Source organism: Phasianus colchicus, chromosome 15 (assembly GCF_987193195.1).
Source record: "Phasianus colchicus chromosome 15, bPhaCol1.hap1.1, whole genome shotgun sequence".
NCBI lineage: Eukaryota > Metazoa > Chordata > Aves > Galliformes > Phasianidae > Phasianus > Phasianus colchicus.
Window position 1 is genome coordinate 9,910,498 of NC_143450.1, and position 15,959 is coordinate 9,926,456.

Below are 15,959 nucleotides of genomic sequence, written 5' to 3' on the forward strand. Positions count from 1 at the left end.
TTTATAAAAGTGTATTCTTTGCCTCATGCAGAATTGTCGTGCTCCAGCAGCTAAATACACAGGCTCATATTCTCTAAGTACCCTGTCAACTCCCACACCGTGGATGACTGCTTGAAGTTTAAGCACTCCCAAAATAGGGCTGGATTCTCACAGAGCCACCAGGGAGGTTCTGTAGGTGGGAGCAACAGCAGAGACAGTAGTATCAACAGTCAAAGATTTTCACCAGGCTGTTATTTAATTTTATTATAGTATATTTACCATAATCCTATCAATGTATAATCTTCCTTTAGTGGATGTCTCCTGTACAGTTATGGACCCTTTTTGTTGTTGTTGTTGTTGTTGTTGTTGTTAGTGTGAGGACTTAGGGAGCTAAGAAAAGTCCTTATAACTGCCTGAAGCCCTGGTTCAAGAAAACATTTGTATTTGGGACCGCACTTAAACTTTTTGAATGTTGCTAAATCCTGCTGGCTTCAGTGAACTGATGACTAGGAAAAAGGTGTTCCTGTTGGGTTTTGCTTTCCTTCAAAGTGATATTTACTTATTTTTATTTTCTCTCAGAAGCAGACTGACAGGTAGATGTTCACCTCCAAGTCCACATGAGTCGCAGTCTGGCCAGTCCCTGCAGTATGGCCACCCGGTTGAGCCCATAGGTACAAAAGAAGCCCATCACTGTGCACTGTCCTCCAAGCACCTCCCACCACTCGTTGCTGCAGATCCTCTCGATCTCTTCTTGGAGCCACAGGAGCAGGGGTTTGAGGTCTTCTGGATATTCTTGGAAAAAGGCAGACCAGAGCTTGGGTGGGAAGCTGTGCTCCAGAGCAATGAGCACCTCTGCAGGCCCCTGCTCACCCTGCAGGCCATAACCTGAGTGTGCTGCAGGCTGCGGGATACAGCACTGGACATAAGCATCGTCTGATCACACTGAGTATTGGATAGTCTTTATTCTGTCCCCACATACCGCACAACTCAGCTTCTTCTTTGCCCACCAGAATGCACAGCCACAGCAAAGCTGACTTAAACAGGGGGTCATGTGGGTGACATCATCCCAACTTTGCCAACAGATGTGGCAGGTCCAGTCCAATGCCATGTCCATGGCCCCAGATTGTGCTGTGGGCTGGGGAGAGCTGAGGTTGGGAAGATGTTCCCCTCACTGGTGTTACAGTGGACAGAAGATGTTATAAACTGCAAAAGAGAGAGAAAGAAAGGCCACGGCCGCTCATTGACCCAGGGGTAGGCAGCAGCAATGCCCCCATCTCAGCAGCACATCCTCCAAGCTCTTGTTCCCTACTGGCTTCCCTGGGAGCTGTGTTCCCACACCTCTCATCTCTGCTGCTGTGAGCACACCTGAGACAGGCAGGGCCAGGGAAATGGTGATGCTGTGGGATGGGCACCGAATACTGCTGCCGGCAGCCCCACAGCACAACCCAACCAAGGCCTCCAAGACTCTCAGCTATGCTCAACTGGAGTCCAGGCATGAGTGGACACTGGACTCTGCCAGCACCCGAACTTAAACAGGGAGAGTTAGAGACATCACAGTTGTCTCTTGCTCAAGTTACAGCCCCTTGGTCACTGATCTTACAGTCCATCACTGTATTTGGGCACCAGCCTGAGCCTCCAGCACCTTTGATCATTCAGTGATTTTCCTTTGTAATGGTGATATATTTGGGAAAATAAAAATTGCACGTGTTTACCCTCTCCACAAAAGAACTGAAAAGGTTAATATCAGAATATTTAAATATGAGTTCAATAATGAGCAGCTAAACAGAGTAATATTCTCAGTTACTGTAAGCAATAAGTGTTGTTCTTTTGGGACTATGTGGCTAGAAAGATTGAATCAAAGAACACTTACGAGTCACATTCTTATCTGCTACACCACTGTCTCAATCAAATAATGCCAGAGCAGCACTGTGGTAACTGCTGTTGAGATCAGAATCTGATTACAGATATTCTGTCCATGAAGTTCTCAAAGAACTGTTATATCTCAAGTCAAAGTGCAAAGAAAAGAGAAATCAAATAACACACTTTATTTCTGCAGATTATTTTTATGCCTGTGTGCTCCATTTATAAGAATAATCTGTACATGAATTATTATCAAAAAAAGTTATGTTTGCACTAATCAAGCCTTAAACTTGTAGGCATAATACGGAACTAATTATTTTTAACTAACTAATCAACATGTTTCATTCATAAGTTGGGATTTATCAATATAGCACATGAAAGGAGAGAACATATTATTATTTCAATTTAGATAATATGCAAAAAGCACTGTGTTTGTAATGACCTGCTTTCACTGAATATAATCAAGCTCCAAAGCTCTATTACAGGCTGGAAATAGCAGCAGCTTACTTTAATGAGATTTCTGGCTCTGGGCCCCAGCTGTTCTACGCAAGGCTCTCCCTTTGCTCTATGACCTACCAATATGTGCTGTCACCAGTAATGAGACAGGACCTATTTCCTAACACGGGGAAATATTGGAAAGCATGAGTTCACCCTACTGTCAGTGGCAACACACCCTTCTTCCCCTGCAAGGCAGAAGTGGGGAACGCTGAATATGCAGTGTCCTCTGTCCCTGGCCACTAGGGTACAACACGAGGCCCATTACGTAGAGAACTCCAGGGTGAGAGTGAAATTCTCTTAACTCATCCCCCCAGCACATAGGCACCAGCATTCATTAGGTTTATGCAGAATATGTCCCTTCCCTGTGAAGTACCCCAGAAGAGGACTCCATCTGCGAGAGAAGGGATAACAGTAGCAGTCTTAGACACAGAATTTTATGGATTTCGTGGAATTATACTCATTTCAGAGCTGTACAGGGAATGTGCCAGGAGTAAAAGAGCTGCACTTAATTTGCCTAAAATGGAGCAGATTACCACTGCTCTCCTTTTTAATAATAGAGCTGCAGCCTGGAGACTCCCAGTGTAGCAGGCAAAGCTCTGCAACGACAGGGCTGGGTCCTGGTGTGCTGCTCTGAGGTGTACGGTGACGCCGGGGGAAAAGCACACCCATCACATCTTTGTCTGAACGGAGCTCTTCATATTGCTTTCCTTACTCCTTTTTTTTTTTTTTTTAATTACAATATCTCATGATTTTTAAAGTGGAGGAAAATTCCGTTCTTGAAAGTGATTAGTTAACAATTGTATTTTGTAATGCTATTTTTATCTTTAAGCTGTAACTTGCAATGATTAACACCTTGCACGTGAATCTGTGATTTTGAGGACAGGAAGACACTGTTGTTTTTTCCCTGAATAGCATTGTTAAGTATTTCAGGAATCGAAAATCTGCAAACTATTTCTGTGCCCTGAATACAAACCTCTTTGGAAAAAGTGATGAACATTTTAGTCAGAAAATTGGAAAGTGTGTGCTTAATGCACTTCGAAATTAAATGATTTGGTGCTTTTCAATCTGTCTTTTTGACCTTCCCAAATACCCAAAGGCACTAGCCCACTTTGTAAATGAATAGGCTATGAAATCTTATTTTGAGAAATGAAGGCGTCACCGAGTTGCAGTAAAAATTATACTTAGCACCAATGCACTTTGTAAGCCCTGACTAATTGTCCCTTCCAACAACCCTGATGCACTCCTCTTTTATTAATAGGAATTAAGGAGCCAGTTATTTTATATCAGAAGTGAAGAATAACACAGACACCGGGAAGCCAACTCTGCCGTACCAGCAGATCCTATCCCAGTGCAGCTGCTGCACTGCTCTTGCCATCCAGCTGCCTCTCACACACCGTGGGTGCCATGGGCAGGCAGACTGGCTGGCTTGGAGCTGGCTCACCTGCTCCCAAACATTTGGGAAATGGCACATGGCTGTGCCTGGGGCCATGCCTGCAGGCCAGCAGTGTTTGGGGCAGAGCAGCCCTTCCTGGGGCAGCCCATTGCGTGCAGACTGGGCGGTGTTCTTAAGTGAGAAATGTGAAGGCCACATTGCCAGATTCTTAAGTATAGCACTAAGAACACCACTGCTGTCACAACACTATTTCCTCTTCTAAATTATTTATGTATTTATTGTATTTTACATGAGCCGTGGAAGCTAGAGGCATTTTTGCCGTGTCAGGTCATTCTGAAGTACATTCCATACAAAGAATAGGGCTGGAAAGTACAGTTGTACGTGATATTGTTCATTAATATTACATAATTACTGCACACAAAATAGTTCTCTGGGCAGTGATAAGGATTTTTTTCATAAAGACTAAAGACTGCATGGCAATGTATGCCATTAAGGGGCTGCTTAATGCATGAGAGTATGTCAGTATATATAGCACCTTCATCCAGCTGCAGAAAAATGACAAAGCTGGCTTAGCCAAATGAAGCCATTAGCATGTATAATGTGTTTTACACAAGAGTTAAATGGTTTACTGGGTTTATAAAATTATACTTTGATATTGCAGTGACCAAGCTGAGATACGATCCAGCAAACAGCAGTTGCAGCTGCATCAGCACAAAAACCAATAGTTGGAGTTTCTCTGAGGCCAAGAGAACAATTTCTGCAGTCTTTGAAAATGGCCCTGAAATTAAAATTTTCTCTATGTGTAGGCTAATATTAGCCACTGACAGCTCGGCTGGAGTTTTTAACTCAGCCTTCCTGGAGCAATTGTTGCGGATGAAATGTTGATGCAGCTTTTTGAGTCTGTTGGTTGCCTTTATTGCCATTGAACATGAAGCAGTACTGTGTCTTATGAGATTCATTAGACCTAATGTAAGGTGGAGGAACACCTGAGAGACAAATAATCCCATAAAGGATCCCTCTGAAGTTTAGTACATTCCTTCTAAAGTCTTTATGCTTATGCATTGTGTTAATTTTGACTTTTGATTTAATGTACTAAACTGTGTTCATATGCCAAAGAGTTTGGCATGGACGAGACACACAAATACTTATTAATATAGAGCTGGAGGTGTAGACGTCTTGATTGAGCTTTTGACATTCAAGAAAACATCAAGCTTTGTTGCAGCATTTCATACATAAGATCCAGTTGATAATTTTGTTCCTAGAAAAATGATTTTTATCCTCTTTCTGCTCCTTTTTTTTTAGTTTTTTTTTTTTTTAAACTGAGTTTCCCCACCACCAGTGTTAAATAGGTGCATCAGCCTGATGTTTCTGCAGTCGGCAGTGCACAATGTTAACACCAAGTTCGTGTGTTGAGTCATCGAGGGTTCACCTTTCTTTCTGGATGACACCATGACAGCTGCAATCAGCAGATGTGTGAGAGCTGACAGTCCTTTGATTTTAAAAAAGAAGAGTTTTGCTGGCAAGGCATTTTCCATAAGGAGTTCCTTCTAAGCTCTGCAACTCAATTCACTTCTCAGCTCAATAGAGCCCTGATTTGCTAGCACTGGGGTTTCACACATCTGCTCCTGCAGTCTGCCAGGGACAGCCTTCTTCCTGGGGATTCCTTTATTATTTTCAGGCTTAGTGTATCTTTCAACTGATTCTATTAAATTATTATTAATAATTACCCTTTTTATGGTCATATGGTCTTCCCTAGGCTGCACGGTCCAGCTATCAGAGTTCTGTTTTGCTCTTAAAATATTTACCCTTTGCTGTGTTTTATTAAGTGTGTAACTACTGACTATTGAAAGGCACTGTATGAGATTCAAGCAAACCATAGATCTCATTATTTTTTTTTTGAGTAAAAAAGTGAGAGAACAGATTTTTCTACTTCAGATCTGCTTTCCCCAGTTTTTCTGTGACCTAAATCATAACAGAGCGTTTATCAGGTGATGTGCTATTATCAGAACAAAAGCAGGCAAGGAAACCAAGTCCTCAGCACGGAGCTGTATGTTTCCATTTGTGATGTTGTCTCCCATTGAAGAGTTTTCCAAGGGCTTTGGCATGCCAGTGCCACTGGCAGGCATCTGCCATGGTGGCAGGGAATCCTCTCCTGTAAGATCACCAGAAGAGTTGCGTTGCTCCCAGAAATGAATCCATTAGGTCCTGTTAGTGATTAGTGTGAGTCACCATAATGACTAAAGGTACTCCAAGTATAATTTGGCTGGAAGGGCCTCTGAGGTGAAAGGTGTTAGATACCCCATGGCCAAGCTGCAGGGACCTTCTTAGTGGATGCGGCAGCAAATCTGGACACTGAATCTCACCTGTACATGAGCAAATGCCACTGGGAAAGCTTTCCCTTCCTTTTTATTGAAAACACATTTGAAAACATCATTTTAATTGTTCAGGTAAAGAGAAATTTAGGATTAAATTCCCGATTTGTTTCAATTCATATTATTTAGATGTCCAAGATGTTTTGTTTGTAATTATTATTGTGTTGATCTTATGTTTTAAGTGGCACTATACCTTACTATAATGTGACTAGAAAATAAGACTTATGAGGAGCAGCTGAGGGAACAGGAATTTGCTTTGAGAAGAGAAGGCAGAGGGGAGGAGACCTTATTGTTGACTACAACAGCCTGAGAGGAGGCTGCTGTGAAGAGGTGTTGGTCTCTTCTCTCAGGTGGCAAAAATTAGGACATGATGAAATGTTTCCAAGCTATGCCAGGAGGTTTAGATTGGATTTCAGGAACAACTTCTTCCTGAGTAAGGTAGTCAAGCATTGGGACAAGCTGCTCGGGAAAGTGATGGAATTTATTGATGGGACTGTAGGTCAGGTAGAAGGTTGCACTTGATTATCTTGAAGGTTTTTTCCAACCTACATGACTGTGATTCTATGATAAGCTAAGTGATAAAGGACTAATCTGACTGCAAAATGAGAGCTTTGTGATTAGAAAAAAAAACACAACAAAAACACCTGCTTAACCTGTTAGCTATATGTTGAATTAGGGCAATAGGACAGTTTTTAGAAATGCTTGTCACCTTCTTGGTGTGCCTGTAACGAAAACAGCAATAATATCTCAGCCACTCCATGGAAACGAGCTTGGTTTCACAACTAGGCAGCAGGGAAAGTAAGATTCTCTCCACTAAAAGAAGGCGGCAAATGAAATTCTATTGCTGTTAGTAATAAAGAGTTTTTAAATGTTTGACAAATTTGTAAGCTAATCACATAGCTGACTTGATGATTGGCGTCTGCAAAACTTCTGTGGCAATTCAAAGAAGTTCTTTTGTTTTTTATGCATAAAAAAAAACAAAAAACTCAGATGCATTATTTGAGATTCTCTTTACATCATCAAGTCATCAAAGTGCCAACTTCCTCGCAGGTTGTTAAATACACTTATTTATAGACACTGCTCATTTTCTTTAGAGATTTGTTCTTCTTTGCAACTACACATAGTGTCTGCAATCCCTGTATTTTGCTCAGGCATTTCTTTTGTCAAAGAGGTTGAATAAAATGACACAAATCCTACTGGGCAGCTGATACCATCAGAATATCGGCTGTTAAGAAGCCTCCCATGGTTTCAGCAAGCCTCATTTGTCAAGCAAAGTGTTCAAAGTCCAATTTTGGAAGTTCTTTTCATATCACTCAAGCTGATATACATCCCACTGCATTGCAAGGGTGTGCCTGAAATTAAAGTGGGGCTGTCTACTCAGTCTTCCCCAAACTATTCATGCAATAGCAATATACTGCCAGAGCAAGGTTCATAGCTTTTTGACAGAAGTGCTTGTGAAGTCTGAATCCGACAATGATGATGATAATAACAATAACAGTATGACTAGAAAGGTACAGAAGAAAATAGTGCTTAATATCAAATGGGCTCACATACATTGCAAGCAGTAAACAAAAGGGGAAATTAAAACCCTGTAATTACATGTTCACAAACGATGTTTTCATGAAATGTAAACAAATACATTTTCACACATGGAGGTAATGTATACATGACTACAAAGAAAAAAAAATAATTTAATAAAATGCTTGAGAGATACTGGGTTTGGCAAAAATGTCTGTACAATCCAAACTCACAAATGGGGACTGTGCAGGTGGGAGAGAGTCTTGGAAGAAGTAGTAGTGAACACCTCACTACCGACTGAAAAATTTTCAGGACTGTTTCTATTCTCTGTTGATCTTTCCACTGATAATATCTAAATTTATCCTTTTTAACTTGACTATTTTTGTCATTTAATTTTGAACTACATTTTTATCAGCAAATTTTAATTTGTAGATGTGCAAAAAGGACATCCATCTCTAGAAATGAACTATTTTACAGCAGTGATATGTAGTAGACCAGAATTTTGATGTATGTCCTTGGATAAGCCCCATACCTGTGCAATAATTAATTTTAAAGAAAGCAGGCCTGTGTCAGTTTTGGATGAACAGCTGTGCCCATCAACCACATAACTGTATACACAGAAAGTCAATCAGATGTGCAATGCATGGTGTTACTCCTCTGGTAACCACAATCAAAGGAAAACTGGAATTTCACTGTATGCTCCTGGCAGGCAGGGACAACCAAGCCCATTATCACATTTGCTAAGGTAGTTGAACTAATGATCACTGAATATTTAATAAATACCACAGGTATATTAAAAGTCCGTTCCAACTGTAAGGATTCTATGATTTTATGATGCTGCATTGATATTCCAGGCTGCATAGCCTGCTGTAACATTTTTCTAGCATTGAGGTGGGCTGATTATGGAAGTGGTAGAGTCCTCATCCCAGCAGGTATTTAAGAAATATGTTGGACATGGCACTAAGGGACATGATTTTATGATGGGACTCAATAGGTCAGGTTGATGGTTGTACTGGATGGGATTGAAAGTCTTTTCCAACTTAGATGATTTTGTGATCTATGACTCAGCCCACAGATGAGGGCTGTGACAAAGGAGCACGTGGCTTTACTTCCAGCCCCATGCCTCCCTTCTCTTTGCCTGCCTTTCCTTGACAGGTCGTCTTCTTGCTTTGTTCTGATGTAGTGTTGTAGTCCAGCTGAAAGGCATCTGCCTTCAGTGAGAGCAGTAAATATTTAAAAGCTACCTAAATTTGATATAAAGTTGTTCAAGGATAACTATTGGAGAATGCCAGAGAAGGACTACAAACATGGTGAAGGATCTAGAGGGGAAAACATATATGTGGAATGGCAGAGGTCCCTTAGTTTGTTCAGCCTGGAGAAGAGGAAACTGAGGGGAGACCTCATGGCGGCCTATGGCTTCCTCACAGGGAAGCAGAAGGGCAGGTGATAATCTCCTCTCTCTGGTGAACAGTGATAGAACCCAAAGGGATGGCATGAAGCTGTGACAGGATAGATTCAGGCATATCAGGAAAACGTTCTTCACCAGTAGGTGGTCAGGCACTGGAACAAGATCCTCAGGGCAGTGCTCATGGTAATGAGCTTGCCAGAGGTCAAAAGCATCTGGACAACACTCTCAGATGTATGGTCTAATTTTTGGGTGGTGCTGTGGAGAACCAGGAGTTGGACTCAGTGATCCAACAGTGATCCCAGGGACATGGGTCCCTTCCAATTTGGAATATTCTATGATTCTATGAACTCCTATTTATTGTACATTTATTAGCTTCAATCTGTATATATCACTAATTTGTTGTCTCTTTCAAACCACCATTTATTTGGGAAATCCTTTAAAATATACAAATTAAAGTTTCAAAGAAGAATTTTAGAATGACAACAGAATCACAGAATGACCTGGGTTGAAAAGGACCACAATGCTCATCCAGTTCCAACCCCCTGCTATGTGCAGGTCGCCAACCAGCAGACCAGGCTGCCCAGAGCCACATCCAGCCTGGCCTTAATGCTTCCAGGGATGGGGCATCCACAACCTCCTTGGGCAACCTGTTCCAGTGCCTCACCACCCGCTGTGTGAAAACCTTCCTCCTAATATCTACAGATTCACAGAATGGCCTGAAAAGGACCTTTTTTTTGTTTTTGTTTTTTTCTCTCAGAGTATTTTTAGCACAACTTTTCTTCGTAACTGATTTCCACATTTCAAGAACTCAAACAGCCACCGTAAGCCAGGTACTGTAATATCTGCTCTACAGCAGCAGCTCTCTGAGCGCTGTTATGTTGCATTACTGACTGCCCCTTCCTCCAGCACGATGACGGGAGGCCAAGGCCTGGGACAGGGCACAGTAAGGAAAGGTTCACTTGAGATCCTCAGCCGTTGGGTGCTAAAAACGAGCAGCGTTTCAGATATTATTTAATTCTTAGATATTAGACGTGATATTACAGGACGAAATGCCATCAGTGGATTTCAGAACGGGGTGCCCGGCCTGTCACGGCTCTGCCTCGGGGAGGACACCCTGCCCTGCACAAAGATGGCCGCCCCGCTCCAAGATGGTCGCCCCTCCGGCATCCGCCTGACCTTTTGCCCTCACCTATGACGGCCACCAAGCTGCGGGCGACGTGCCCAAAACAAAGGTGGCCGCCGCAGCCGGGAGTGGTGCCTGCCCTTACCAAAAATGGCGGCGGGCGGAGGGGGGGCGTGGCTTGTGCCCGGGGAGCCGGGCCCGGGGGTGGGGCGGGGGCGCGCCCGGCGCCGAACCGGAAGTGCCGCGCTGCCTCCTCCAGCTGGTTGTCATTTCGTGCGGCGGCTCGGTGCTGAGGAGACGGGGCTCGGCAGCGGCCGGGTGGGGAGGAGGGAGGCACCGGCTGCGGCACCGAGGCAGGAAGCTGCGGCCGCTGGGGGGGGGAGGGAGGGGAAGGAAAGGAGAAAGGGGAAAACAGGAAAAAAAAAAGAGAAAAAAAAATAGAGGCGAAACGAGGCGGCGGAGGCTCCGCGCGGAGGACTCGTCGCGGCCGGGCTCGCCGGCTACCGCAGCTTCTCCCGGTGCCGCGCAGCCCTGCCCCCTCTCCCGGCGCTGTCTCCCGCGGAGCCCCCACCTCCCGCCCGGCCGCTGTACATGACGGGGAAGGCAGCCCGCCTGGAGCCGAGAGGACGCGCAGCACGGGAAGGACTGCGCCGAGGAACCGCCGTCGGACCCCGCGCCCCGGTTAGTCTGCCGGGCCCCCGTCCCGTCATCTCCGGGCGATTTGGGAGAACCGGTTAAACGCCTTCCATGGGGGAGAGAGGAGCCCGGCCCCCCGCCGCCTGCACCTTCCCCTCCCTGCCGGAGGCTGCTCCTCTCCTGAGGTAAAAAAAAAAAAAAAAAAAAAAAAAAAAAGAGAGAAACAGAAAACAACCCCTCCCGCCTTTCCCGACAGACAGACGGACTCTCGCGGGGTGGGGGGACACCGCGGGGCACCCGCAGCCGGGCCTGGGAGCGCAGCACCGCCCGCTGCTGCCGGCCGCGAGGAGAAGAGCCGGCCCGGAGGGAGCCCACGGATCTGGGTGGAAGGAGCGAGCCCGGCACCGCGAACACCCTCCGGCAGCACAGAGGGCGAGAAAACCTCCTTCCCTTTCCTCCTGCGCAGCTCGCTGTCCCCTCCCTTCCCTCTTCCCGAACGCTGAATGCTGATTTCTGAGATGAAAATCCTCTCCGGGCAGCCAGGGCTCGTCTGAAGGACACGGAGATATCGGATCGCGAATAAGAAGTGAGTCTGGCGATCTCAGAAACCCAGCCCAAAAGGAGCAGCATCGATAATCCACCCTTCTCCCGCTCCACTCACTCCCCACCCAGCACACACAGAATACTAATTTCCTGAGATAAGATCTTACCCCTTTAAACGACACACACACACACACACACACACACACACACTGTATATTATTTCTACACAGAATAGGTTAAACCCAGCAGCACAGTAAAAAGCCTCCTCTGCAACTCACCCCCCCCTCTTCACCCCTCTGAATGCTGAAATCCTGAGGTAAATTTTTTTCTCTTATCCACAGCAAAGACTCTTTCTGAGCAGGACACAAATATATATTAGATTATAGAGATGTATTAAATTATTCCAGATTTAAATCTATTTTTTTGCTGCCAAGGGGTCGGGGGACCAGACGTCATTGTATATTTTTTTTTTGCTCTTAACTCATTTATGGGCAAGTCAAGGCTGCTGAGGAGGAAGAAAACAGGATAGTTAGAATCTCTTTATCCTTATTCCCCAGAAGCTTTTTCTGTCATTGCTGTGCATTTCCTTTAGGAAAGAAAGGAAACCTCTTATTTTGTGAACCAAAGATTTATTTTTCCCTTTCTCTGGCTGAAGGGAGGAAGCGGACACCAATTTACGCATTTAAATAGTTGAAGAGATCTATCTTTTGCAAAAAAAAAAAAAAAAAAAAAAAAAATCTATGATCCAAATCTGAGATAAATTTGCGTGGAGGGAGAAACTGGAATATCTTGCTAAAAACAGGCTACTTGCTAATCTCTCCTTAGAAGAGGAGGAGGTAAACACTAAACATCAACTTGTTCTAACAGGGAAGATTCAAACCCTAAGTATAATAAATGGGGGATTACGGGTTTGGAGTGTTAGTGCAAAACAACACTGGAAATAAGTCAGCTTTTCCAGTCAGATTTCATCCACATCTGCAGCCTCCACACCATCATCAAAATGCAACCCCCAGCCCTGCTGCTTTTATAAATAATAACACAGCTGCCAATGGCAGTAGTGCTGGGTCAGCTTGGCTCTTTCCTGCTCCAGCTGCCCATAATATTCAGGATGAGATTCTGGGGTCAGAAAAATCTAAAACTCAGCAACAGGAAAAGCAAGAGTCCCTAGAAAAACAGCAACTTTCCCCCAGTCAAAGTCAGGAAGCAGGCATGCTCTCTGAACCCGAGAAAGCTAAAACTGAAGAAAATCAGGGCGATAATTCTTCGGAGAACGGCAGTGGAAAGGAGAAAATAAGAATAGAATCGCCGGTGTTAACAGGATTTGATTATCAAGAGGCTTCGGGGCTCGGTACTTCGACACAGCCCTTGACATCCACCGCATCTTCTCTGACTGGTTTCAGTAACTGGTCTGCGGCAATAGCTCCTTCTTCTTCTACGATAATCAATGAAGACGCAAGTTTTTTTCACCAGGGAGGGGTCCCTGCTGCCTCAGCTAACAATGGTGCTCTGCTGTTTCAGAATTTTCCACATCACGTCAGCCCTGGCTTTGGTGGTAGCTTTTCCCCTCAAATTGGACCCCTCTCTCAACACCACCCTCATCACCCGCATTTTCAGCATCATCACAATCAGCATCAACAACAGAGGAGGTCTCCTGCAAGTCCTCACCCACCACCATTTACGCATAGAAATGCTGCTTTTAATCAGTTGCCTCATTTGGCTAATAATCTAAACAAGCCACCTTCTCCATGGAGCAGCTACCAAAGTCCATCGCCTACACCATCTTCGTGGAGCCCTGGTGGCGGTGGATATGGTGGGTGGGGTGGGTCCCAAGGTCGAGACCACCGCCGGGGACTGAACGGAGGGATAACACCCCTGAACTCCATCTCGCCCTTAAAGAAGAATTTTGCTAGTAATCATATCCAGTTGCAGAAATATGCTCGACCCAGCTCAGCCTTTGCTCCAAAATCGTGGATGGAAGACAGCTTGAATAGAGCTGACAATATTTTTCCTTTTCAGGTGAGTATGTTCTATTATACCCATAAGGAAAATAACACATGACTGCATTAAAATACTGTAGAGAGGGTGGAATGGGGGTTTGAATAAAACACGGTGATTGTGTTACTTCTGTGTTTGCAGCTAAAAAAAGCCACACAGCTAACTTGAAATGCCACAGTGTGAATTACGCTGAGCTGTGAATCATGGTGTTTGTTTTTTTAGTAGTGGTGATCGTATAAATATCTATTTCCCACCATACATCTCCAATTAGCCAGTTTCCATCAGCTTAATACTTCTGTTAACAAGTAACTGATGAACAAATCTACATGTAAGCAGCACGTATATCCACTAAGAGGAGTGAGGAAAACAGTGCTGCCTGATGAAGTGTGAGAGATCTTGGGCCTTCTGCAATATCTGAAAACATATTACATCTGAGAAAAGTATTAAGTGTTTGTATTTTGCTTTAGAGAATCTCATGGGCTCGTAGTTCAGTATAATTTTTGTGATGTTTTTGGGGAAATAATATGTTAACGTGATGATGATCAACACATTTTGCTTTCCTCAGCAATGGCAGCAAATTTTAGTTACAGGCCATTAACTCATTACCCAAAATAGGTTTGGATGAGGTCAGGTGGTGGTCTCCTATGTTTTCAGATGGTCTCATCCTGACAGCAGACCAGTTGTGTGACACTTCAGCTGCTCCTTCTAGGCTGACTTTTTATGAGTTTGAAATGAGCTGTATAATGCTGAGTCTAGCCTGCAGTAAAATCTAAAGCTCTTCATCTGACCACTCATGAAAGCTTGTTGTGGTTTTTTTTGTGTGTGTGTGTCCACCTTTTGTGAAGTCCTTTTAAGTGATTTCCGAAGACTATGAGTTCTTTAACGTGAAGTGGATTGCTTTTAAAGGCCTTCAATGAGGGCAAAAGTGAGAATTTTGAAATGATTGCACTGTTGTTAGCCGTGCTGTAAGAAGCAGGGTGACCTACTTTAAAATAATTTGAAAGATTTTAGATAAGAAGCAATATATCTCATGTTCTAAACCACCTGAGAGGTATAAATATGTGTAATAATGACACTGTGGATTCAGACATAGCAGCATTCAGTTCTCCTTAGTGAGCTGTTCAGTTTCTGTTTGGCTTGCAGGGCCAGCCTATGCAGCCTTCAGACAGCCAAGCAGCTGCTGGCAATAACTTTCCATTAGAGATCTTTCTTTCTGCTGCAGGGCTGGCTAGTTCAGTATCAGGTACAGTCCATGTAAATTTAGAATGCATAGTAGCACTTGATGTTAATATCAGGATTTGTAATTCATATAATGAACCTGTGTCTAGCAAACTGAGTTTATACACTGAAGCCATTAGAAAAAGGGACACAGCTGGAGTCGGTCTTTTTTCAGCCTCGCTGCAGCACGACTTGGCTCACAGTTTAATTCATTCTTTACCCTGACACGTAGCTGATGCACAGAGTGACAGAATGAGATCAAGCGTGTCCTTGCTGCTGCGTGTAAGGCCCAAATGTCTGAGCACCAATAGAAGCGTGCTTGTTTTGACATCAAGGAAATTTCAGCAAAGTGACAAAGTCAACCTTGACTTTTGGGTTGTGTTCCAACATAAAATATCCAACACGCTTATTTTGATCACAGTAAAGAAATAATTTTTGTGTGTCCTGTTGGTATCTGTTTACATGAATGCTGAAATGAAGCTGTACACGTCAAGACCAAGTCTGACGCTTCTTCATGCCAAGAAAAGGAAAAGTGTTGGAGTGAAGTGCTTTCCAGTCTGTTACAATTGCTTCTGTGAAGAAAAGGGCAGGGCAGCAGAGCAGGACTTCATCACTGCAGAGCTAGAAAGATGGTGATTAATTCTGAAGCCATCTTCACAGAATCACACAATGGCAGGGTTGGAAAGGACCTCAAGGATCATGAGTCTCCAACCCCCCTGCCATGCACAGTGCCACCAACCTTCACATTTAATACTAGACCAGGTTGCCCAGGGCCCCATCCAATCTAGCCTTGAACACCTCCAGGGATGGGGCATCCACAGTGTCTCTGGGCAGCCTGTTCCAGCACCTCACCACTTACAACTTTTTTTGTGTGTGCAAAATCTTCAGCTCCTTTGGTCACTTTGTGCTCTTTTAAATTTTTGAATCACTGGAAACAAATGATGTAAAATTTGACCTTTGTCTTTTTTTTTTTTTTTTCTGGATTATTCTGATTGTGTGCCTGACTCAAAGCAGAACTAAGGAGTTTTGCTTATTGTATATTTGTGTTCATGCATACATACATTGATGCGAACTATCCTCAATGATGCAATAATGTACTGGTCAAGGCTATTTTGTTACTGGAATCTTCTTGGATTCCTATTTAGAAAATAATTGAAAGCTGTCTTTGCTGCAGCAACATAATGGGGTAATTTGATACAACTAACCCTTTCATTCAATATTTATGTTTTGCTGCTTAAATCATTAACAAGCGTTGCTGCAGCCTAGTGAAAATGAGTTTCTTTAGAAAGCAAGCTGTAAACCAGCAGTTGCAGATACTTGGGGACCTCTTGTTTTTTCCAAAGGTTGTCTTTTCTCCAAAGCTCAGGGAGGCACAGAGGTCTATGTTTAGATGCAAATCTTAGGGTAGCCAAGCAT

The 15,959-nt window shown here is 43.8% G+C and overlaps 1 protein-coding gene across 4 annotated transcripts in view; it reads left to right on the forward strand.

Moving 5' to 3' along the window:
* The first annotated feature begins 10,402 nt into the window (after window positions 1–10,402).
* Window positions 10,403–15,959, forward strand: part of CPEB4 (cytoplasmic polyadenylation element binding protein 4) — a 36,593-nt gene continuing 31,036 nt past the window's right edge. The window contains exon 1 of one of the 4 annotated variants that reach the window (XM_090150596.1): window positions 10,403–13,346. In XM_090150596.1, the coding sequence (XP_090006722.1) occupies window positions 12,225–13,346 (1,122 nt within the window). In that variant the 5' untranslated portion in view covers window positions 10,403–12,224. The remainder of the gene's footprint in view (window positions 13,347–15,959) is intronic. The other 3 variants (XM_031598108.2, XM_090150597.1, XM_090150598.1) reach the window with 3 other exon arrangements.